The sequence below is a fragment of the Carcharhinus amblyrhynchos genome, unplaced genomic scaffold (genome assembly GCF_965287045.1).
Source record: "Carcharhinus amblyrhynchos unplaced genomic scaffold, sCarAmb.v2.hapA scaffold_54, whole genome shotgun sequence".
NCBI lineage: Eukaryota > Metazoa > Chordata > Chondrichthyes > Carcharhiniformes > Carcharhinidae > Carcharhinus > Carcharhinus amblyrhynchos.
The window spans coordinates 154,765-178,798 of record NW_027649795.1 but is presented as its reverse complement, the minus strand read 5'-3'; the positions used below and the strand labels follow the sequence as shown (position 1 = coordinate 178,798).

Here is a 24,034-nt window from a genome sequence, read left to right as displayed (position 1 = left end):
ATGGCCTCCTTCTGCAATGTAGGGATTCTATGATTCTATGAGTTTGCCCCTGTGTCCTGACTAATATGTATCCCTTGGCCAAACACTGAAGAGGGTAAGTGGAGCTGAGTCCATGAAAAAATCAGCCATGACCTTATTGAATGGCGGAGCAGGCTCAAGGGGCCAGATGGCCTATTCCTACTCCTACATCTTATGAGAGAAAGTGTGGGAGTGGGATACTAAAAGTTCATGATCAGCTTTGATCATATTGAATGGTGGAGCAGGCTCGTATGGCTGAATGGCCAACACCTGCACATGCCTTCTATGTTTCTATATAAACGCCAGCAGATATATGGTATGGGGAAAGATGATTTTTGTGCTTGCTGCCTTTCTTACGTTAACCCTTTCCTTTTGCAGTGGTTGTGTTTGACTCTTGGAGTGACAGCAAACCATTGAAAGTTAATGCCAAGGTAGGCAATTCATATTTCCCCATCTTCCTGTTTTACGATTCCGAGTTCCAGATAATATTCATGGCAACAATTGCAACAACTTGCGTTTGTGAGTCACCCTTTATCTAGAATAAAACTTTGGTATTTAATAAGATGGGAGGGTGGTTTGATTGCAGGGGAGAGATCAACCACTCTCAGGACAGGTACAGCACAGGGTTAGATACAGAGTAAACCTCCCTCTACACTGTCCCCCAACAAACACTCCCAGGACAGGTACAGCACGGGGTTAGATACAGAGTAAAGCTCCCTCTACACTGTCCCCATCAAACACTCCCAGGACAAGTACAACACGGGATTAGATACAGAATAAAGCTCTCTCTACACTGTCCCCCCATCAAACACTCCCAGGACAGGTACAGCACGGGATTAGATACAGAGTAAAGCTCCCTCTACATTGTCCACATCAAACACTCCCAGGACAAGTACAACACGGGATTACATACAGAATAAAGCTCTCTCTACACTGTCCCCAATCAAACACTCCCAGGACAGGTACAGCACAGGGTTAGATACAGAGTAAAGCTCCCTCTACACTGTCCCCCATCAAATACTCCCAGCACAGGTACAGCACAGGGTTAGATACAGAGTAAAGCTCCCTCTACACTGTCCCCCATCAAACACTCCCAGGACAGGTGCAGCACAGGGTTAGAATAAGTTTCCTTTACAGTGCTCACACTGTCTTCACTCTATTTGCATCTATCCTGTGGTTTCTGTGAGTGAGTTAAGTTTAAAGTTTATTTATTAGTGTCACAAATAAGCTTATATTAACACTGCAATGAAGTTACTGTGCAAATTCCCTTGTTGCCACATTATGGTGCCTGTTCGGCTGCACTGAGGGAGAATTTAGCATCTAACCAGTATGTCTTTTGGACTATGGGAGGAAACCGGAGCACCCGAATGAAACCCATGCAGACACAGGGAGAATGTGCAGACTCTGCACAGACAGTGACCTGAACCGGGAATCGAACCCAGGTCCCTGGCGCTGTGAGACAGCAGTGCTAACCCACTGTGCTGGGAATCGAACCTGGGTTGCTGGTGCTGTGAGACAGCAGTGCTAACCCACTGTACAGGGAATCGAACCTCTCTCCCTAGCGCTGTGAGACATCAGTGCTAACCCACTGTGCTGGGTATTGAACCTGGATCCCTGGTGCTGTGGGACAGTAGTGCTAACCCACCATACAGGGAATCGAACCCGAGTCCCTGGCGCTGTGAGACAGCAGTACTAACCCACTGTACAGGGAATCGAACCCAGGTCCCTGGTGCTGTGAGACAGCAGCGGTAATCCACTGTACAGGGAATCGAACCTGGGTCCCTGGTGCTGTGAGACAGCAGTGCTAACCCACTGTACAGGGAATCGAACCCGGGTCCCTGGTGCTGTGAGACAGCAGTGCTAACATAAGAACATAAGAAATAGGAGCAGGAGTAGGCCATCTAGCCCTTCGAGCCTGCCCCGCCATTCAATAAGATCATGGCCGATCTGTCGCTGCTCAGTTTCACTTTCCCGCCCTCTCCCCATAACCCTTAATCCCCTCTCTTATCAAAAACCCATCAACCCGCGTCTTAAAAATATTTAGCGAGGCAGCCTCCACCACTTCAACGGGCAGAGAATTCCAGAGATTCACCACCCTTTGAGTGAAGAAGTTCCTCCTCAACTCCGTTCTAAACCGCCCCCCTTTTATCTTGAGGCTGTGCCCCCTAGTCCTACTGTCTTTTTTGAGCGGGAAGAGTCTCTCCACCTCTATCCTATCCATCCCATTCATCATCTTATACGTCTCAATGAGATCTCCCCTCATTCTTCTAAACTCTAACGAGTACAAGCCCAGTTTATTCAGCCTCTCCTCATAGCTCAACCCCCTCAACTCTGGTATCAGCCTAGTAAACCTCCTCTGCACTCCCTCCAAGGCCAAAATATCTCTGCGCAGGTGCGGCGCCCAAAACTGCACACAGTACTCCAGCTGCGGCCTCACCAATGCCCTATACAGCTGCAGCAAGACCTCCCTACTTTTATATTCAATCCCCCTCGCTATGAAGGCCAGCATCCCATTCGCCTTCCTGACCACCTGCTGCACCTGCAAGCTGAGTTTTTGTGACTCATGCACAAGGACACCGAGGTCCCTCTGCACCGTCGCCTGCTGCAGTTTTTCACCCCGTAAGTAATAGTCCTTCCTACCATTCTTCCTACCAAAGTGGACCACCTCACACTTGCCAACATTAAATTCCATTTGCCATTTCCTGGCCCATTCGCCCAGCCTATCTAGATCCTTCTGCAGACTCTCCACACCCTCCGCACAATTTGCCGTTCCCCCAATCTTGGTGTCATCAGCAAATTTCGACACCCTACACTCGGTTCCCTCCTCCAGATCATCTATATAAATGGTAAAAAGCTGAGGCCCCAGCACCGACCCCTGGGGCACTCCACTAGTCACCATCCGCCAATCCAAATAGCACCCGTTGACCCCCACTCTCTGCCTCCTATTTGACAACCAATCCTCTATCCACGCTAACACCCTACCCCTAACTCCATGTCCCTCGACCTTCTGCAATAACCTCTTGTGAGGTACTTTGTCAAACGCCTTCTGAAAATCTAGAAAGACCACATCCACCGGCTCTCCTCTATCCACCGCCCTAGACACATCCTCATAGAACTCCAGCAAATTTGTCAGACACGACTTCCCTTTAATGAAACCGTGCTGCGTCCACTGTACAGGGAATCGAACCCGGGTCCCTGGTGCTATGAGACAGCAGTGCTAACCCACTGTACAGGGAATCAAACCCAGGTCCCTGGCGTTGTGAGACAGTAGTGCTAACCCACTGTACAGGGAATCGAACCCAGGTCCCTGGTGCTGTGAGACAGCAGTGCTAACCCACTGTACAGGGAATCGAACCCGGGTCCCTGGTGCTGTGAGACAGCAGTGCTAACCCACTGTGCCACTCCTTATTCTAACAGTTGTTCTGTAATTTCTATTCACAGTGGTCAGAAAACCAGTTTACTCTGGAGAGTAATTCTTCCCATTTGGTCTATCAGAGTTGCCCGGTGGACACCGAGATTCAGATGCGGTCTCAGGTCATGTGGACTGAACGTATCGCCATCAGGCAAGCTTGGCATCTCTTCCTAGACATGAAGTTTGCTCTCTCCAGCTGCCTGTACCAGGAAGACTGCAGGGAGAATTTCACTGTCTACGTCTTCCAAGCGGACAGCATCTATGCCAGACCCCGGGTGGACCAATCCGTCAGGTTCCTGATCAAAGGAGAGAAGCACTTCCCCAAGGAGTACCTAGAGTGGCCCATCGCCTGGAGTAAGCTGAAGAACGCCCTCAACACGGTGGTAGGGAGGAGCCTGGGTCAGGTACTGCGGTCGCAGTTCCAGCTGGGGTTCGATTACATTGGGCCCTGCCTCCTCCTCAGCTCCTTCAGGGTTTATTACAAGAAGTGCCCCAAGAATCGTCACAAGCTGGCCATCTTCCCCGAGGTCACGGGCAGCAGTGAGCTGGTCCCTGGCCATTGTGTGAGCAACGCGCTGCCAGAGGGCATCCTGCAGAGGCATTGTGGCATGGACGGGGTGTGGAGACCTTCCAATGGGCGCTGTGTCTGCAGAGAGGGCCACCAGGCCGAGGGAAATGCCTGTGAAGGTAGGGGCTCTTCATAGAATCATATAGAATCTCCAGTCAGAAGAACCCATTCGGCCCATCGAGTCTGTACCGATCACAATCCCTACCAGGTCCTATCCCCATAACCACACATATTTGCAGTCCTAATCCCCCTCTAAAGGGTAACTTAGCATGGCCAATCACTCTAATGTACACATCTTTGGACACTAAGGGATAATTTAGCATGGCCAATCCACCTAACCTACACAACTTTGGACACTAGGGGCAATTTAGCATGACCAATCCACCTAACCTACACACCTTTGGACTGTGTGAGGAAACCGGAGCACCCGGAGGAAACCCGTGCAGACATGGGGAGAGAACATGCAGACTCCACAAAGACAGACACCCAAGGCCAGAATTGAACCTGGATCCCTGGCGCTATGACGAAGAAAGTAAGAAAGAAAGAAAGAAAGTCCGAAAGATGCGCAGGTTAGGTGGATTAGCCATGCTAAATTGCCCCTTAGTGTCCAAAGATGTGCAGGTTAGGTGGATTAGCCTTGCTAAATTGCCCCTTAGTGTCCAAAGATGTGCGGGTTAGGTGGATTGGCCATGCTAAATTGTCCCCTTAGTGTCCAAAGATGTGCAGGCTAGGCGGATTGGCCATGCTAAATTGTCCCCTTAGTGTCCAAAGATGTGCAGGCTAGGCGGATTGGCCATGCTAAATTGCACTTTAATGTCCTCGGGTTCATAGGTTAGAGGGATCAATGGAGTAAATGCATTGGGTTGTGGGAATAAGGCCTGGGTGGGATTGTAGTCTGTGCAGACTTGATGGGTCGAATGGCCTCCTTCTGCACTGTATGGATTCTATGACTGATATAGTCAGACTTGCATTGGTGCTGGAAGCTGACTTCTTCTGCTCTATAATCACTCAACTCTTCATTATTTTCATTAGCTGAGTTTCAATGTGTGGAGCTGGCAGAGAAACATTCTCTCTGAATGTATTCAAAGTCCCTTCCTCTGGTCTGCTTGCAAATTAAGCATGCCTTGTTTCAAAACTTAAATTGTTGTTCTCACTGTGTCTCATAACCTCCCAATCTCTGTAACCTCCTCCAGCCCCTACACCCCTCCCTATCTGTATAACCTCCTCCAGCCCCTACACCCCCTCCCTATCTCTATATTCTCCTCCAGCTCCTACACCCTTCCCCATCTCTGTGACCTCCTTCAGTCCTGACACCCCCTCCCTATCTCTATAACCTCCTCCAGCTCCTACACCCGTCTCCATCTCTGTGACCTCCTCCAACCCCCACAACCCTCCCTATCTCTGTAACCTCCTCCAGCTCCTACATCCCTATCTCTGTCACATCCTCCAATCCATACACCCCTTCTCTATCTCTGTAACCTCCTTCGTACTGTACAACCTTCCCTATCTCTGTAACCTCTTCCTCCCCCTATAACCCTCTATAATCTACACATGTTTAGAATAAACACTTTGGTTGGTTGAGAGGGGCAATTAGGGACAATTTAATGTGGCCAATCCACCTAACCCACACATCTTTGGAGTGCGGGAGCACCTGGAGGAAACCCATGCAGACATGGGGAGAACATGCAGACTCTGCACAACTCTCAGCTGTGAGACAGCAGTGTTAAAGCTGCCATGTAAATGCCAGGTTGTTGTTGTTCTGTATGTGTCTGGCCAATGTGGGTCTTGCCTTTCAATGTGTCATGCTCTGAACTGGTGTCAAACACTAACAGGCAATTTAGCATGGCCAATCCATCTAACCCACACATCTTTGGACACTAAGGGGCAATTTAGCACAGCCAATCCATCTAATCTGCACATCTTAGGACACTAAGGGGCAGTTTAGCATGGCCAATCCACCTAACCTGCACATTTATGGACACTAAAGAGCAATTTAGCATGGCCAATCCACCTAACCTGCACATCTATGGACACTAAGGGATAATTTAGCATGACCAGTCCACCTAACCCACACATCTTTGGACACTAAGGGGCAATTTAGTATGGCCAATCCACCTAACCTGCACATCTTTGGACACTTAGGGGCAATTCGCATGGCTAATGCATCTAACCAGGAGGAAACTGGAGCACCCGGAGGAAACCCACACAGACATGGGGGAGAATGTGCAGACTCCACACAGACATTGACCTGAGCCAGGAATCGAACCCGGATCCCTAACACCATGAGACAGCAGTGTTCACCACTGTGCCACTGTGCAGATTGCAAGTCTGTCTAACGTTCAGTAGTGCTTCATTGTCATTTCAGGATGTTCTGAGGTTCTCCTTATTGAGCTGAGGGCTCTGTCTGTGCCTGCTAGTAGCTGGCGGTACATTGCTCACCCGACCACACCAGACCAGCAATGTCTCCTGGAAGCTGCTTTGCCAGCTTGAAATGATTTAGGTCTAATGTAATTTGTTTTAAACCAGATGAGTCATTGCTTCAGTTCTCTGGAAATTTAGGGACGGACGATTCCTACTCATTGAAGCAGAAAACTACAACAGAATGACACGGGTCATAAAAACCTTGCCTCCAACCCTGAAATTAGCAGATGGTCAATTGTTAGCTAATTGGAGCAATTTTAGTTTCAATAGCTGAAATGACGTTGTCACTGCAAGAGACTAATATGTTCCAGCGCAAAGAGGGGCTATTTGTGCAGGGGTTTGTACCACAGAATAGGACAAGGAGCGAGGTGGGGTGGGGTCAACTGAGGCTATTATCTCCCTGCTTCAAACTCCCTCAGTTTTTTGATTTATTTGATTCGATTTATTATTGTCACATGTATTAACATACAGTGAAAAGTATTGTTTCTTGCGCACTATACAGACAAAGCACACTGTTCATAGAGAAGAAAAGGAGAAAGTGCAGAATGTAGTGTTACAGTCACAGCTAGGGTGTAGAGAAAGATCAGCTTAATGTGAGGTCGGCCCATTCAAAAGTCTGATAGCAGCAGGGAAGAAGCTGTTCTTGAGTTGGTTGGTACGTGACCTCAGAATTCTGTATCTTTTTCCCGACAGGGAGAGAGAATGTCCGGGGTGCGTGGGGTCCTTGATTATACTGGCTGCTTTGCCGAGGCAGCAGGAAGTGTAGACAGAGTCAATGGATGGGAGGCTGGTTTTTGTGATGGGTTGGGCTACATTCACAACCTTTTGTAGTTCCTTGCGTTCTTGGGCAGAGCAGGAGCCATACCAAGCTGTGATACAACCAGAAAGAATGCTTTCTATGGTGCATCTGTAAAAGTTGGTGAGAGCGTAGCTGACAAGTCAAATTTCCTTAGTCTTCTCAGAAAGTAAAGGCGTTGGTGGGGCTTTCTTAACTATAGTGTTGGCATGGGGGAACCAGGACAGGTTGTTGGTGATCTGGACACCTAAAAACTTGAAACTCTTGATCCTTTCTACTTCATTCCTGTTGACGTAGACAGGGGCATGCTCTCCTTTACGCTTCCTGAAGTTGATGATCTCTTTCATTTTGCTGACATTGAGGGAGAGATTATTGTCGCTGCACCAGTTCACCAGATTCTCTATCTCATTCCTGCACTCTGTCTCGTCATTGTTTGAGATGTGGCCCACTATGGTGGTGTCGTCAGCAAACTTGAAAATCGAATTGGAGGGGAATTTGGCTGCAGTCATAGATGTATAAGGAGTATTGTAGGGAGCTGAGAACACAGCCTTGTGGGGCACTGGTGTTGAGGAGGTTTACTCTGGTTCTGTTTGTCTGGCGCCATGGAAATGCAGAGCTGAGAATTGATTCCTCATGATCATCTCACGCTGGTACAGGCGGGCCACATTTCAAATGCTTTCAACATGGAAAGTTGCAGTGGTTAGATCCTGGTCTTGGCAACAGAGGTCTGGATGTAGCCCAGACTAATGAAGTGGAAATCCCTCTCATCAGCTGCTTATTAAAGGCCAGCATTTGTGATGAGGTTTCAGCAGGATGAGGGTTTTTTACTTGTTCAGCAATAAATATCCCACGCAGTAAGGCCACAGGGTGGGAGTTGGAAGTAGAAAAATGTCAGAGGAGGGAGCTTTATTCTGTATCTAACCACATGCTGTTTCTGCCCTGGGAATCATAGAGTTATAAAGGTTTACAGCATGGAAACAGGGCCTTCGGCCCAACTTGTCCATGCCACCCATTTTTTAAACCATTAAGCTATTCCCAATTGCACATGTTTGGATCATTTCCCTCTATACCCATCTTACCCATGTAACTGTTTTTATAAGAGACAAAATTGCATCACTATCTACTACTACCTCTGGTAGTTCGTTCCAGACACTCACCACCCATTGTGTGAAATAATTGTCCCTCTGGACCTTTTATATCTCTCCCCTCTCGCCTTAAACAAAGGCCCTCTAGTTTTAGGCTCCCCTACCTTTGGGAAAAGATATTGACTATTGAATGTTTGATGTGAAACAGTGTAGAGGGAGTTTAACTCTGTATCTAACCCCGTGTTGTACCTCTCCTGGGAGTGTTTGTTGGGGGACAGTGTAGAGGGAGCTTTACTCTGTATCTAACCCCGTGCTGTACCTGTCCTGGGAGTGTTTGATGGGGACAGAGTAGAGGGAGCTTTACTCTGTATCTAACCCCGTGCTGTACCTGTCCTGGGAGTGTTTGATGGAGGGACAGTGTAGAGGGAGCTTTACTCTGTATCTAATCCCATGCTGTACCTGTCCTGGGAGCTGAAATGGAAAAGTTTCCTATTCCCATATTAACAGTCAACTTTTTGATGGGATTTTTTTTAAATGTTCAAAGCCAGGGCTAGGGTGTGTCATTTACACCCACTTTGGCTGCTTGAAGTCTGCTCTCTCTGTGAGGCAGAGGGAAGAATGTTAAGTGCCGTCTTTCTGGTGCCTGCAATTTGAATCAGCGTCGTGTCTGTATCTTTTTAGGTGTAGGTTGAGTTTAGAAGTGTTGAAATAAATGACGTATTAAATCAAGATGTTTGCTGACAATTAGCGTGCACGAACCCTCTGTTTAAATTAACAAGTCTTTAATGAGGCCCCATTTAATTTTCCCTCTGTGTGCTGTTGCTCCTGAATGTGCTGAGTTCACTCACACTGACTCATTAATCACCTGCACCAAACTACAAAACTCCTTACCTCATTCTGTCTCTTCCCTTATCTCTATTATCGACCACACTTTCAATTTAAGCTTGATGTCATCCAGGAAAGAATTGGGGTCATGTTTTGATTTTGATTTTGATTTGATTTGATTTATTATTGTCACATGTATTGGGAGACAGTGAAAAGTATTGTTTCTTGCACACTATACAGACAAAGCATACTGTTCATTGAGAAGGAAAGGAGATGGTGCAGAATGTCGTGTTACATTCATAGCTAGGGTGTAGAGAAAGATCAACTTAATCCAAGATAGGTCCACTCAAAAGTCTGACAGCAGCAGGGAAGAAGCTGTTCTTGAGTCGGTTGGTACGTGACCTTAGACTTTTGTATCTTTTTCCCGACGGAAGAAGGTGGAAGAGAAAATGTCTGAGATGCGTGGGTCCTTGATTATGCTGGCTGCTTCTCCCGAGGCAGCGGGAAGTGTAGACAGAGTCAATGGATGGGAGGCTGGTTTGTGTGATGGATTGGGCTACACTCACGACCTTTTGTAGTTTCTTCCAGTCTTGGGCAGAGCAGGAGCCCAGACCAAGCTGTGATACAACCAGAAAGAATGCTTTCTATGGTGCATCTGTAAAAGTTGGTGAGAGTTGTAGCTGACATGCCAAATTTCCTTAGACCCGTTGGTGGGCTTTCTTAACTATAGTGTTGGCATGGAGTGACCAGGACAGGTTGTTGGTGATCTGGACACCTAAAAACTTCAAGCTCTCGACCCCATTGATGTAGACAGGGTCTTCACAGCTGGGAGGGGGCAGATGGTGGACATGTTAAAAAGTGCCAGCTGAGTTGTGCTCTCTCGTTTTCTGAGTCGAAGGGTTCAAATCCCATTCCAGAAACGCAAGCATGCCCCTCTGAAATGACCTAGCAATTCATGGGCAATTAGGGATGGGCAGTAAATGCTGGCCCAGCCAGTGATGTCCAGATCCCAAGAAGGAATTTTAAAAAAACATAATCTAGCTCGACCTTGTGGTGCAGTACTGAGAGAATGCTGCAATGTCAGAGGCACCTTTTGGATGTGATGCCCCCAACCCCTCTCCATCAGCCCTCTTAGCTGGATGTCAAAGGTTCCACGGTGACTATTTCAAGGGAGAGAATTCCTTGCGATGTTCCTGCCAGCATTTATCCCTGAAGCTGCAACCGGACCAGATTATCTGGCTAATCATCCAGTTGCTGTGTGTGAAAGCTTGCTGTGGAAAAACTGGCTGCAGTGTTTGGGGCAGCACAGTGGAACAGTGGTGCAGAGAGCAGGGTGGCACAGTAGAATGGGTGGCAGTGGCACAGTGGTATGTGCAGCACATTGGTTAGCACTGCTGCCTGACAGTGCCAGGGACCCGGTTCGATTCCTGGCTTGGGTCACTGTCTGTGTGGAGTCTGTGTGTTGTCCCTGTTTGCATGGGTTTCCTCCCACAGTCCGAAAGACGTGCTGGTTAGGGTGTATTGGCCATGCTCAATTCTCCCTCAGTGTACCCAAACAGGAGTATGACGACTAGGAGGTTTTCACAGTAACTTCATTGCAGCGTTATTGTCAGCCTACTTGTGCCACTAATAGAGAAGCTTGAAACTTTACTTAACAACCAAGCAGGCTCATGGGGCCAAATGGCCTACTTCTGCTCCTATTTCTGAAGTTCCTTTGTTTAAAATGCATTTCACTTGGGATCCATTGCAAAGAGGTTGCTTAATCTACCTTGGAAATAACATGGAGATTTGTTGATCTCTTTACAAAGTCTCATACGTCAGTATGGTCAGTGTTTGGTAACATAGTGTGGCTGTCTGAACAAACCTTATTAATCACTGTAACAGAGTGTGGGAGGCTTGTTTTTGACGTTATCTGCACTGTGAATACAGTATTTCAACACACTGTGGACACCAGCCTAAACAAGTTCTCATCCACAAATAGTGACGATGGAAATAGTTATGCAATTCGTGGAAAGTCATCATCAACTAGAGTCTGGTGTTAAATAAACCTTGATTCAAAAACACTCAAATCTTCATACAGTCCAATTAAAGTAAAGTTTATTTATTAGTGTCACAAGTAAGGCTTACATTAACACTGCAATGAAGTTACAATGAAATTCCCCTAGTCGCCACATTCCGGCACCTGCTTGGATCAATGTGCCCGAACCAGCATGTCTTTTGGAGTGTGGGAGGAAACCGGAGCACCCGGAGGAAACAAACATAGACATGGGTGGCACAGCGCTTAGCACTGCTGTCTCACAGCTCCAGAGACCCGAGTTCAATTCCCAGCTTGGGTCACTGTCTGTGTGGAGTCTGCACGTTCTCCTTGTGTCTGCGTGGGTTTCCTCCAGATTCTCTGGTTTCCTCCCACAGTCCAAAGATCTACAGGTTAGGTGGAATGTCTGTGCTAAATTGCCCTAGTGTCCAAAGATGTGTGGGTTACATGTATTGTCCATGCTAAATTGCCCCCTAGTGTCCACAGATGTGTCAGTTAAGTGGATTGGCCATGCTAAATTGCCCCTCAGTGTCGGGAGATTTGCTAGTGTAAATGCAAAGAGTTATGGGGATAGGGTCGGGGTATGATTGTCATGGTGCAGGCTTGGTGGGCCAAATGGTCTCCTTCTGCCCTGTAAGCATTCTATGCATCAATCCATGGATATTGAAAACTCAATTGTGGTGTCAACTGATGTCCACTTCTACTTAACCAGTCAGGAGAGATTGAACAGGCTAACGAGTGGAAGACTTAGGGGAAGGGATAGGGATTGCTGGCATGGTCCGGGGACAGTGGGGAATGGTGATCTTTCAGATTGTGAAAGGGATTGTGATACGCTAGACATTGAGAAGATGTTTTCACACTTGCAGGGGAGACCTGTAACAGGGTCCATAAAATATAGTCACTAACACATTCAAAAGGGAATTCCAGAGAGTGGGGAGAATGTGGAACTCACTACCACAGGGAATGGTCGAAGTGAGTGGAATGGACGCACAACCTCAGGCTAAAGGGACGATCCTTTAAAACAGAGATGAGGAGGAATTTCTTCAGCCAGAGAATGGTGAATCTGTGGAACTCTTTGTCGCAGAAGTCTGTGGAAGCCAGTCATTGAGTGTCTTTAAGACAGAGATAGATAGGTTCTTGATTAATAAGGGGATCAGGGGATATGGGGAAAAGGCAGGAGAATGAGGATGAGAAAAATATCAGTATGATTGAATGGCGGAGCAGACTCAATGGGCCGAGTGGACTAATTCTGTTCCTATGTCTTATGGTCTTATTCTAGGGAGAAGCTGGATAAACACATCAGGGAGGAAGGAATAGATGGCTATGCTAGATAAGGTGCATGTTCTATATATCTTGTGTGGGTGGCACAGTGGTTAGCACTGCTGCCTCACAGCGCCAGGGCCCTGGGTTCGATACCCAGCTTGGGTCGCTGTCTGTGTGGAGTTTGCACATTCTCCCCTGAATTTCTTCCAGATGCTCCATAGAAACCAGAGCACAAAGAAGTGTGGGTTATGTTGATAGGGGCCATTTAGCATGGCCAGAAGATTAGCAGGGTAAATACTGGGATAGGGGCTGGATGGGATTGTGGTTGGTGCAGGCTCAATGGGCCGAACGGTCTCCTTCTGCACTGTATGGATTCTATGATTTTCACTGTTTTTAACCCTGGCAGTCTCTCTACAGTTTTTCCAATATTTAATATTTGTTGAAAGGATCATCTCTCAATGATGCCCTCTTAATGATGAAGAGCCCAAGTTTTTCCTTAAAACTCATATCTCCGACACTGGGAATTAGTCTTTGTGGCTCTTTCTCTAGTGCCTCCGCTGTATGCTGGTAACCCGTGGGTAACAAGGCTCCATCTGTCTGTTGTGGTATAGGTATGATAGAGACAATCTTGCGAGTACGATTCAACTGGTAGAACTTTGGATCATAAGGTTGTGGGTTTGAGCCCAACACAAGGTTTTGAGCACCGATATGATCTAGACTGACACTCCAAGTGCCAGTACTAGGGGAGTACTGCATTGTTGAGGTGTTGTCTTTTGGATACGGTGTTTAAGTGAGGCTCCTCTGGGTGGCTGTAAAAGATCCCGTGGCATTGTTTTGAGGCAGACGAAGGGAGTGTTCTTCCCAGTCTCCCGGTCAATATTTAACCCTCAATCGACAATGCAAAGAAAGATTACCTGATCATTATCATCTTCATAGAATCCCTACAGTGCAAAAGGAGGACATTCAGCCTATCAAGTCTGCACTGAGCACAATCCCATCCAGGCCTTATCCCCGTGACCCCACATATCAACCCTCCTGACCCCCCCTGAAACTAGGGACAATTTAGCATAGCCAATCCACCTAACCCACACACTGTGGGAGAAGGCAGAGCACCTGGAGGCAACTCACACAGAGTGGGAAGAATGTGCAAACTCCACACAGATAGTGACCTGAGGCCGGAATTGAACCCGGATCCCTGGCGCTGTGAGGCAGCAGTGTTAACTGTGCCACCATGCTGTCCTTATCAAATTGCTCTTTGTAGGAGTTTGCTGTGTACAATCTAGTTGTTACGTTTACTACATCACCAGTGGGCATTGAGTACAAGAGTCAGGATGTCATGTTGCAGCTTTACAAAACTTTGGTTATGCCACACTTATAGAGAATTGCGTTCAATTCTGGAAGAATGTGGAGGCTTTGGAGAGAGTGCAGAAGAAGTTTACTAGGATGCTGCCTGGATTAGAGGGTATGGACTGTAAGGAGAGGCTGGACAAACTAGGGTTGTTTTCTCTGGAGCAGCGGAGGCTGAGGGGAGATGGAAATCTATAAAATTATGACAGGCGTGGACAGTGTTCACAGTCAGAATAACTGGGGCGAGTTTTTTTACACAGGGTGTGGTAGGTGTCAGGAACGCGCTGCCAGGGTTGATGGTGAAGACAGATACGATAGGGGCGTTTAAGAGCTTTTAGATAAGCACATGGATATGCAAGGAATAGAGGGATATGGACCAAAGGCAGGCAGAAGGGATTAATTTGGGCGTCATAACATTGTGGACCAAAGGGCCTGTTTCTGTGCTGTACTTTTAAAAAACTTACTTATTTGTTCATGGGACATGGATGTCGCTGGCTGGGCCAGCATTTATTGCCCATCCTTAATTGCCCTTGGAGGGCATTTAAGAGTCAACCACATTGCTGTGGCTCTGGAGTCACTTGTAGGCCAGACCAAGGGTGGCAGATTTCATTCCCTAGAGGGCATCTAGTGAATCAGGTGGGTTTTTTCCTGACAATGATTTCCTGGTCATCAGTAGACTTTTAATTCCAGGTTTTTATTGAATTCAAATTGCACCATCGGTCGTGGCAGGATTCGAACTCGAATCCTCAGAGCATTAACCCAGGTCCCTGTGACCATAGTACAGTAAATGGGAAGGCAGTGGCATAGTGGTATAGTCACTAGTAATCCAGGGACCTGGGTTAATGCTCTGAGGATTCGAGTTCTATGGTCTATGACCATAGTACTTCAAAATGCCCTAAATGCATTGGGACATCCTGAGGCCATGAAAGTGCAATATAAAAGGAAGTCTTTCATTCTTCTTTTGACAATCCTTATTTGAATTTTGTTTGCTAATTTGTTTTGTCCCTCTCAGCCTGTAAAATAGGATACTACAAGGACACAGTAGGGCATGGAGTCTGCAAGAAATGCCCCATGAACAGTCACTCTGAAACTGAAGCCTCGGTTTCCTGCCCATGTTTGAGCGGTTATAACAGAACTGAGACACACTCTCCCTCGTCTCCCTGCATTGCCATTGGTAAGACGTGTTGTCACCAGGGACTGTCAATGTTTACCGGTCCTCGGTGTGAACGGGGTATGTACCATGAAGCACTTTCTCATGGTGAGAGTGGATAAATGTTGGGCGTATCACACGATTGGGGAGGGATGGTCTCTTTGTGCTTTAATTCGTATTGCTGCTCCTGATCTAGCTGCTCCAAATCACTCACTTGTTTTGTAATTATCGCTAAACCATCTTCAACATATTTTGATCACCGAGGGACCAATTCGATGTCAGTCACATCTCAATGCATAGCTCAGATAGTGGAGTAGTTCACGTCCAAATGTAGCCAGACTTGGACAATACTGCCCATTCCTTATTGTCCTTGGACTGAGTGTCTCACAAGGACATTTCAGAGGGCAGTTGAGAGTCAACCACATTGCTATTGTTCTGGAGTCACATGTTGGCCAGACCTGGTAAGGATGGCAGATTTCCTTTCCTATAGGACATCAGTAAACCAAATGGGTTTTTCCCAATAATTCCCAATAGATTCACGGTCATCAGTAGATTCTTAATTCCAGATTTTTTTTTGTTGAATTCAAATTCCACCATCTGCCGTGGCAGGATTCGAACCTGGATCCCCCAGAACATTACCAAACAGTCTAGCGATAATACCACTGGGCCATCGCTTCTCAGTGTGTGTGTGGATATTGAAGGGAATTGTTTATTCTTGCCAGATGATATTAGTTGCTGGTGTGATCAAAATAATTTGTTCTTAAATGATAAAAACTTCCCAAGCAGATAGATAATCACAATTGTTGAAAGGCCACTCTTAAGGGGGGGGAGATTTCCATCTCGATCGTCATGGGGGTTATAGTGGGGTCGGGAATAACCATGCTTAGGTCCATTGACTTCAGGTGTGACTTTCTTGTTTTGTGGCGAGTGAACTGGAAGGTCCACCAAAGGTTTGAACTGGTTCCTTTTTTTTGCAGAGAATGGCTCCTTGTGTATGAACGATTGTCAGTACATTCCATGCCTTGCACTATTTTAAATTACCCAGGAGCTTGGCAAACCTTTACACTCGCTTTACCGAATCAATCAAAACTCCACAGAGTTTTCAGCAGTCTATCAAATGTCCCCTTGATCGTGTGTGCTGTAGTTTTTTAAAGTTTATTTATCAATGTCACAAGTAGGGTTATGTTAACACTACAATGAAGCTATTGTGAAAATCCCTGGCCTGCCACACTCCGGCGCATGTTCAGGTACACTGAGGGAGAATTTAGCACCAGACTGTGGGAGGAAATCGGAGCACCCAGAGGAAAGCCACAGAGGAGGAGTACGGAGGAGAATCATTAATCTCCCCATGGCAGAGGAGCCCTTCATTCCTTATTTTTTATTAATTCGTGGGACATGGGTGTCGTTGGCTGGGCCAGCATTTATTGCCCATCCCTAGTTGCCCCTTGAGAAGGTGGTGGTGAACTGCCTTCTTGAATCGCTGCAGTCTACATTCTGTGGGTTGCTGTTAGTGAGGGAATTCCAGATTTTGACCCCAGTGACAGCGAAAGAATGGCTGACATATTTCCAAGTCAGGATGGTGAATGGCTTGGAGGGGAACTTGCAGCTAATGGTGTTCCCCATGTATCTGCTGCCCTTGTCCTGCTAGATGGAAGTGGTCGTGGGTTTGGAAGGTGCTGTCTAAGAATCTTGCTGCAGTGTATCTTAGTGCTTATCTAACCATTTAAGATTCAATTTGGGCACAAGGTTTGGGGGCATGTATTTTGAAGAGCTGCAAGTCTGCAGGCAACTATGACTAGCTATGTTGCTTGTCACTCATCCTCTCCTGATGTTTCTCTGTGTTTGTATCCAACAGAGATTGATAATCAGTTCTACACCACCAAAAACCTGCCTTCAAAGGAAGATGATAATGAAGACATACAGACCAGGGCGATACTGGCAGCTCTTGGAGGGGCACTGCTGGTGGTGGTACTAACCATTGGCGTATTAATCAGTTACAGAATGAAAACAAGCAACAAGTAAGAATTAAATCCTGTCTGCGGGGGGAAGATACAGAGCAAGAACCCAACTAACACCACAGGAGAACGGCAAGGGAGGCGTGGAACTCTTCAGTGTAACAGTGCTGTACCCCACACTGCTCACTGTAACCCTCTCTGCTATACCCCACGCCCCTCACTGTAACACTCTGATGTACCCCATACCGCTCACTGTAACACTGATATACCCTATACCCCTCACTGTAACACTGATATACCCCACACCCCTCACTGTAACACTGATATGCCCCACACCCCTCATTGTAACCCTCTCTGATATATCCCACACCCCTCACTGTAACACAGATACCCCACGTCCCTCACTGTAACGGGGATGTACCCCATACCTCTCACTGTAACAGGGATATAGCCCACATCCCTCACTGTAACAGGGATATAGCCCACAACCTGATGGAATTAAGGGCTTTGACCTGAAACACTGGGCAGGAGTTTGCAGTGTCATTTACCCCAAAATCATAAAATCCCACCTGAGGTCAACAGACTGGTCCATTGTCTGTGCCTTGCCTGTCCCGATTCCCGTGGCGGGTGGGACGGTAAAAGTCTGGCCGTTAACTCTGTTTCTCTCTGCAGAGATGTCCTGGCTTACTGTGTACTTCCAGCATTCTCCACATTTATCGTTAAACCTATGGCAATTTGAGTGAGTTGTTGGGAGTCTTTAAATTCTTCCTTCACCCAAGCAGTGAAGTTTGAGGCACACCAAACTGAGTGCCTGCAGCACCACAGCTGGCAGGAGGTTGGAATAACCATGTGGTAACCTCTCAAAACCATTTGTCACTAATAATGGGGAACTCCGAAGCAATATCTTTACCCAAAAGATGGAGAGAATGTGAAACTCACCACTCCAGCAATTAAAAGAAAGGGAAAGGGGAGCGTGAGGAAATTGTTATAGGATTAGGTGGAGCCCTGGAAGTTTTGTAAACAAAAGCAATGACAGTTTGAGTTGACTCGCTAGCTTCTCCGCTGAAGATTCAGTAGCGTGCTCTGTAACACGGGAAATCATAAAATCCCTACAGAGCAGAAAGAGGCCATTCAGCCCATCGAGTCTTTATCAACCCCACCCAGGCTTTATCCCCATAACCTCAAGTATTTACTCTGCTAACCTCCCTGACACTCAGGGCCAATCCATCGAAGCCACATATCTTTGGACACTAAGGAGCAATTTGGCATGGCCAATCCACATAACCCGCACATCGTTGGACACTAAGGTGCAATTTAGCATGGCCAATCCACCTAACCTGCACATCTTTGAACACTGAGGGGCAATTTAGCATAGCTATTCGAACTAACATTCACATCTTTGGACCCCAAGGGGCAATTGAGCATGGCCAAACCACCTAACCTGCACATCTTTGGATACTAAGGGACAATTTAGCATGGCCAATCCACCTAACCTGCACATCTTTGAACACTAAGGGGCAATTTAGCATAGCCATTCAAACTAACATAACATCTTTGGACACTAAAGGACAATTTAGTATGGCCAATCCACCTAACCTGCACATCTTTGGACACTAAGGGGCAATTTAGCATGGCCAATCCACCTAACCCTGTGGGAGGAAACCAGAACACTCGGAGGAAAGCCATGCAGATATGGGGAGAACATGCAGACTTCGCACAGACAGTAACCCAAGACTGGAATTGTACCCTAGTCCTGGCGCTGTGAGGTAACATTGCTAACCACTGCACCACCCACGCCACCCCTCACTGTAGCACACTCTGATATATTGTTACTAGTAATCCAGAGACTCAGGGTAATTCTCTGGGGACTTGGGTTCAAATCCCACCAAAGCAGATGGTGAAATGGGGATATGAACTACATGCAAATGTATGATTTTTAACATGTCGTGCAATAAATCCTTCGATAGATCAGTGTTTGTTTCCCAGGTGTAATGTGGAGAGCAGATCACAGCTCATACCGCTCAGTAGAGGAAAATGCTACAAGAGGAAAACTGAAGTAGTCCAGTGTAAGTTGATGTCTGATAAATACATGGTCCGGTTCAGTCAATAAATTAAACGGTTATTTCTGCTGAACACATTTCCAATCAATTTGTAAATGGAAAAGACTTTTGGATGCGTTAGGCTTTGCTTGTCTCTTTTTAAAATTTCCACTCTCACTCATTTAAAATTTATTTACTGGTGTCACAAGGAAGGACGTGAACGCACTGGAGGAGGTGCAGAGGAGATTCACCAGAACATTGCCTGGGATGGAGCATTTAAGTTTTAAAGAGAGGTTGGATAGGCTTGGATTGCTTTCTCTGGAGCAGAGAAGACTGAGGGGTGATCTGATTGAGGTGTTCAAGATTATGAGGGGCCTGGACAAGGTGGACAGGGAGCAGCTGGTCCCCTTAGTTGAAGGGTCAGTTATACGGGGACACAAGTTAAAAGTGAGGGGTGGGAGGTTTAGAGGGGATTTGAGGAAAAACTTTTTTATCCAGCGTGTGGTGAGGGTCTGGAACACGCTGCGTGGGAGGGTGATGGAGATGGAATGTCTCACATCCTTTAAAAAGTATCTGGATGAACACTTGGCACACCATAACATTCAGGGCCAAGTGCTGGCAAGTGGGATTAGATGGGCAGGTCAGGGCATTTCATACATCGGTGCAGACTCGACAGGCCAAAGGGCCTCTTCTACACTGTAGTATTCCGTGACTCTGTGATTCCGACTAGTACTACAATTAGGCTTACATTAACACTGCAATCAAGTTACTGTAAAAATCCTCTAGTTGCGACAGTCTGGTGCCTGTTTGGGGTCACTGCACCTAACCTGCACATCTTTGGACTGTGGGAGGAAACTGGAGCACCCGGAGGAAACCCACGCAGACACGTCACGGGCGGAGAACGTGCAAACTCCACACAGACAGTGACCCAAGCTGGGAATTGAACCCTGGCACTGTGAGGCAGCAGTATTCTGTGATTCTGACTAGTGTCACAAATTAGGCTTACATTAACACTGCAATGACGTTACTCTGACAATCCCCTAGTCACCACACTCCAGCGCCTGTTCAGGTACACTGAGGGAGAATTTAGCACTTAACCAGCACGGACTGTGGAGGAAACTGGAGCACCTGGAGGAAACTCTCGCAGACACGGGGAGAACGTGCAGACTCCACACAGACAGTGACTCAAGCCAGGAATTGAACCCGGGTCCCCTGGCGCTGTGAGGTGACAATAGCAGTTGGCTTGTTGGTCTCGGGGTATGGTTCTCGCTTAGGATATTTGCATTTAAAAAGATATAAGAGGTCCTGGGTTCAAATCCTGGAGAAGTTCCTGATTATTTTTTGAGGTGGCATGGTGGTTTACACTGGTGCTAAATTCTCCCTCAGTGTACCAGAATAGGCGCCGGAGTGTGATGACTAAGAACATAAGAAATAGGAGCAGGAGTAGGCCATCTAGCCCTTCGAGCCTGCCCCGCCATTCAATAAGATCATGGCTGATCTGTCGTGGCTCAGTTCCACTTTCCCGCCCTCTCCCCATAACCCTTAATCCCTTCTCTTATCAAAAACCCATCAACCCGCTTCTTAAAAATATTTAGCGAGGCAGCCTCCACCACTTCAACGGGCAGAGAATTCCAGAGATTCACCACCCTTTGAGTGAAGAAGTTCCTCCTCAACTCCGTTCTAAACCGCCTCCCCTTTATCTTGAGGCTGTGCCCCCTAGTCCTACTGTCTTTTTTGAGCGGGAAGAGTCTCTCCACCTCTATCCTATCCATCCCATTCATCATCTTATACGTCTCAATGAGATCTCCCCTCATTCTTCTAAACTCTAACGAGTACAAGCCTAGTTTATTCAGCCTCTCCTCATAGCTCAATCCCCTCAACTCCGGTATCAGCCTAGTAAACCTCCTCTGCACTCCCTCCAGGGCCAAAATATCCTTGCGCAGGTGCGGCGCCCAAAACTGCACACAGTACTCCAGCTGCGGCCTCACCAATGCCCTATACAGCTGCAGCAAGACCTCCCTACTTTTATATTCAATCCCCCTCGCTATGAAGGCCAGCATCCCATTCGCCTTCCTGACCACCTGCTGCACCTGCAAGCTGGGTTTTTGCGATTCATGCACAAGGACCCCGAGGTCCCTCTGCACCGTCGCCTGCTGCAGTTTTTCGCCACGTAAGTAATAGTCCTTCCTACCATTCTTCCTACCAAAGTGGACCACCTCACACTTGCCAACATTAAATTCCATTTGCCATTTCCTGGCCCATTCGCCCAGCCTATCTAGATCCTTCTGCAGACTCTCCACACCCTCCGCACAATTTGCCGTTCCCCCAATCTTGGTGTCATCAGCAAATTTCGACACCCTGCACTCGGTTCCCTCCTCCAGATCATCTATATAAATGGTAAATAGCTGAGGCCCCAGCACCGACCCCTGGGGCACCCCACTAGTCACCATCCGCCAATCCGAATAGCACCCATTGACCCCCACTCTCTGCCTCCTATTTGACAACCAATCCTCTATCCACTCTAACACCCTACCCCCAACTCCATGTCCCCTGACCTTCTGCAGTAACCTCTTGTGAGGTACCTTGTCAAACGCCTTCTGAAAATCCAGAAAGACCACATCCACCGGCTCTCCTCTATCCACTGCCCTAGACACATCCTCATAGAACTCCAGTAAATTTGTCAGACATGACTTCCCTTTAATGAAACCGTGTTGCGTCCGCCCTATCAAGCAATTCCCTTCAAGATGCCTCGCAATTTCCTGCTTAATGATGGATTCTAACATTTTACCTACCACAGACGTTAAACTAACCGGCCTATAATTCCCCGCCTTTTGCCTGGCACCCTTCTTAAACAACGGCGTAACATTAGCCGTTTTCCAATCTTCCGGCACTTCCCCGGAATCCAGCGACGTCTGGAAAATAACCACCAAGGCATCCACTATCACCTCCGCCATTTCTTTCAGAACCCTCGGATGCATTCCATCCGGTCCTGGGGACTTGTCCACAATCAGCCCCTCCAGTCTGTCGAGCACCACCTCTCTAGTAACAGTAATGTCGTTAAGACCCTCCATTCCTACCACCTTTCCATCGCTAACACCCGGCAAATTATTCACGTCCTCCTCCGTGAAGACAGAAACAAAAAAGTTATTCAAGACCTTCGCCATATCCCCATCCCCTACCACTAGCTCCCCTTTCTCATCCTCTAAAGGACCAACGTTCACCCTAGCCAGCCTCTTCCTTTTTATATATTTATAAAAACTCTTGCTATCCTTTTTTATATTAAGTGCTAGCCCAGCCTCATAGCTTCTCCTACCCTCCTTTATCAACTTCTTTGTCAATCTTTGTTGACATTTAAACCTTTCCCAATCCTCTTCTCGCCCACTGCTCTTAGCTACTCTAAATTCCTCCGCTTTTAATTTAACACTTTCCTTCACCTCCTTCGTTATCCACGGCTTATTACCTCTCTTCCTACTGTCCTTTTTAACCATCGGAATAAATTTCTGCTGAGCACCAAGAAAGATCTCCTTAAAGATCCTCCACTGCTCCTCAGCAGACCTACCTTCCAACACATTCCCCCAGTCCACATTCGCCAATTCTTCTCTCATCCTACCATACTCCCCTCTATTCAAACAAAGGACGCGTGTCCGGGAACCCACTTTCTCCTCCTCCATCTGCACCAGAAACTCCACCATACAATGATCACTCTCTCCAAGAGGATCCTTCACCGCAAGGTCCCTAATTCTACCCGCCTCATTACATAGCACCAGATCCAAGATAGCTTGCTCCCTCGTCGGCTCCAACACACACTGTTCAAGGAAATTATCCCGGCAGCATTCCAAGAACTCCTCCTCGAGCCCACCTCGTCCAACATGGGTCGACCAATCAATATGCAGATTGAAATCTCCCATAACTACTGCCGTCCCATTCCTGCACGCCGCACTTATTTGCGTGTTAACAGCCCGCCCCACCTCCAGATCATTATTCGGGGGCCTATAGACGACACCCACCAGCGTCTTCCTCCCTTTGCTGTTCCTAATCTCCACCCACAACGATTCCACGTTCTGCTCTTTGGCTCCGATATCATCCCTTGCTACCACCTTGATACTATCCTTAATCAGCAGAGCTACGCCACCCCCTCTTTCCTCCTGCCTATCCTTCCTAAACACTTGATAGCCCTGTACATTCATCTCCCAGTCCCTGTCACCTTGCAGCCACGTCTCTGTAATGGCCACCAGATCGTATCCATTTGTGTCGATCTGCGCCACCAGCTCATCCACTTTATTCCGAATGCTTCGTGCATTCAGATAAAGCGCTTTCATCCCAGCCTTCACCTGGACCCTATTTGCCGTAACGCCACCAATTGGGACATCCTCGGCCTCTTCCCTTACCTGTACCCTATCCTTAACTTTAGACCTCGTAGCGTCACCTACCCTCGCACCCTCCCCCCCCCTAATTAGTTTAAAGCCCTGTCTACAGTCCTCTTTACTCGATTCGCCAACACTCTGGTCCCAGCACGATTCAGACCAACCCCATCCCGCCCGAACAAGTCCCACCTACCCCAATACTGGTGCCAATGCCCCATAAATTCGAACCCATTCCTCCCACACCAATCCCTGAGCCACCCATTCACTTCCTTTATCCTGTCAACCCTACGCCCGTCTGCACTCAGTTCAGGCAGTAGCCCAGAGACGACCACCTTGTCGGTTCTACTTTTTAATTCCATTCCCAGCTTCTCATACTCCCTCCGCAGATCCTCAGTCCGCACTTTGCCTACGTCGCCGGCACCCACATGTACTACAACGACCGGGTTCTCACCCTCCCACTCCAGGTTCCTCTGCAGCCCAGCTGCGACATCCTGTACCCGAGCACCAGGCAGACAACACACCCTTCTGTGCACTTTGTCATTGTGACAAAGGACAGTGTCAATACTCTTCACCCCACTATCTCCAATCACTACTACGTTCCTTTTCCCCTTCTCTTTGCCTATGTCCTGCTGCATCACTGTACCGTGTGCAGTTTGCTCACCAACCTCACCTGCCTCGTCCTCTTCCAGACTGGAAGCAAGAACCTCAAACCTGTTATGCAGATTAAGAGGCTGAGGCCTCCGCTCCTCACCCCCC

General features: G+C 47.5%; 1 protein-coding gene across 1 annotated transcript in view; it reads left to right on the top strand.

Moving 5' to 3' along the window:
* LOC145337632 (ephrin type-A receptor 4-like) overlaps positions 1–24,034 on the top strand; it is a 42,336-nt gene that overhangs the window by 2,054 nt on the left and 16,248 nt on the right. Inside the window, exons 2-6 of the mRNA XM_080182437.1 lie at positions 397–449; positions 3,460–4,117; positions 14,783–14,944; positions 16,776–16,938; positions 18,862–18,941. Coding sequence (XP_080038563.1) covers positions 397–449; positions 3,460–4,117; positions 14,783–14,944; positions 16,776–16,938; positions 18,862–18,941 — 1,116 coding nt within the window. The remainder of the gene's footprint in view (positions 1–396; positions 450–3,459; positions 4,118–14,782; positions 14,945–16,775; positions 16,939–18,861; positions 18,942–24,034) is intronic.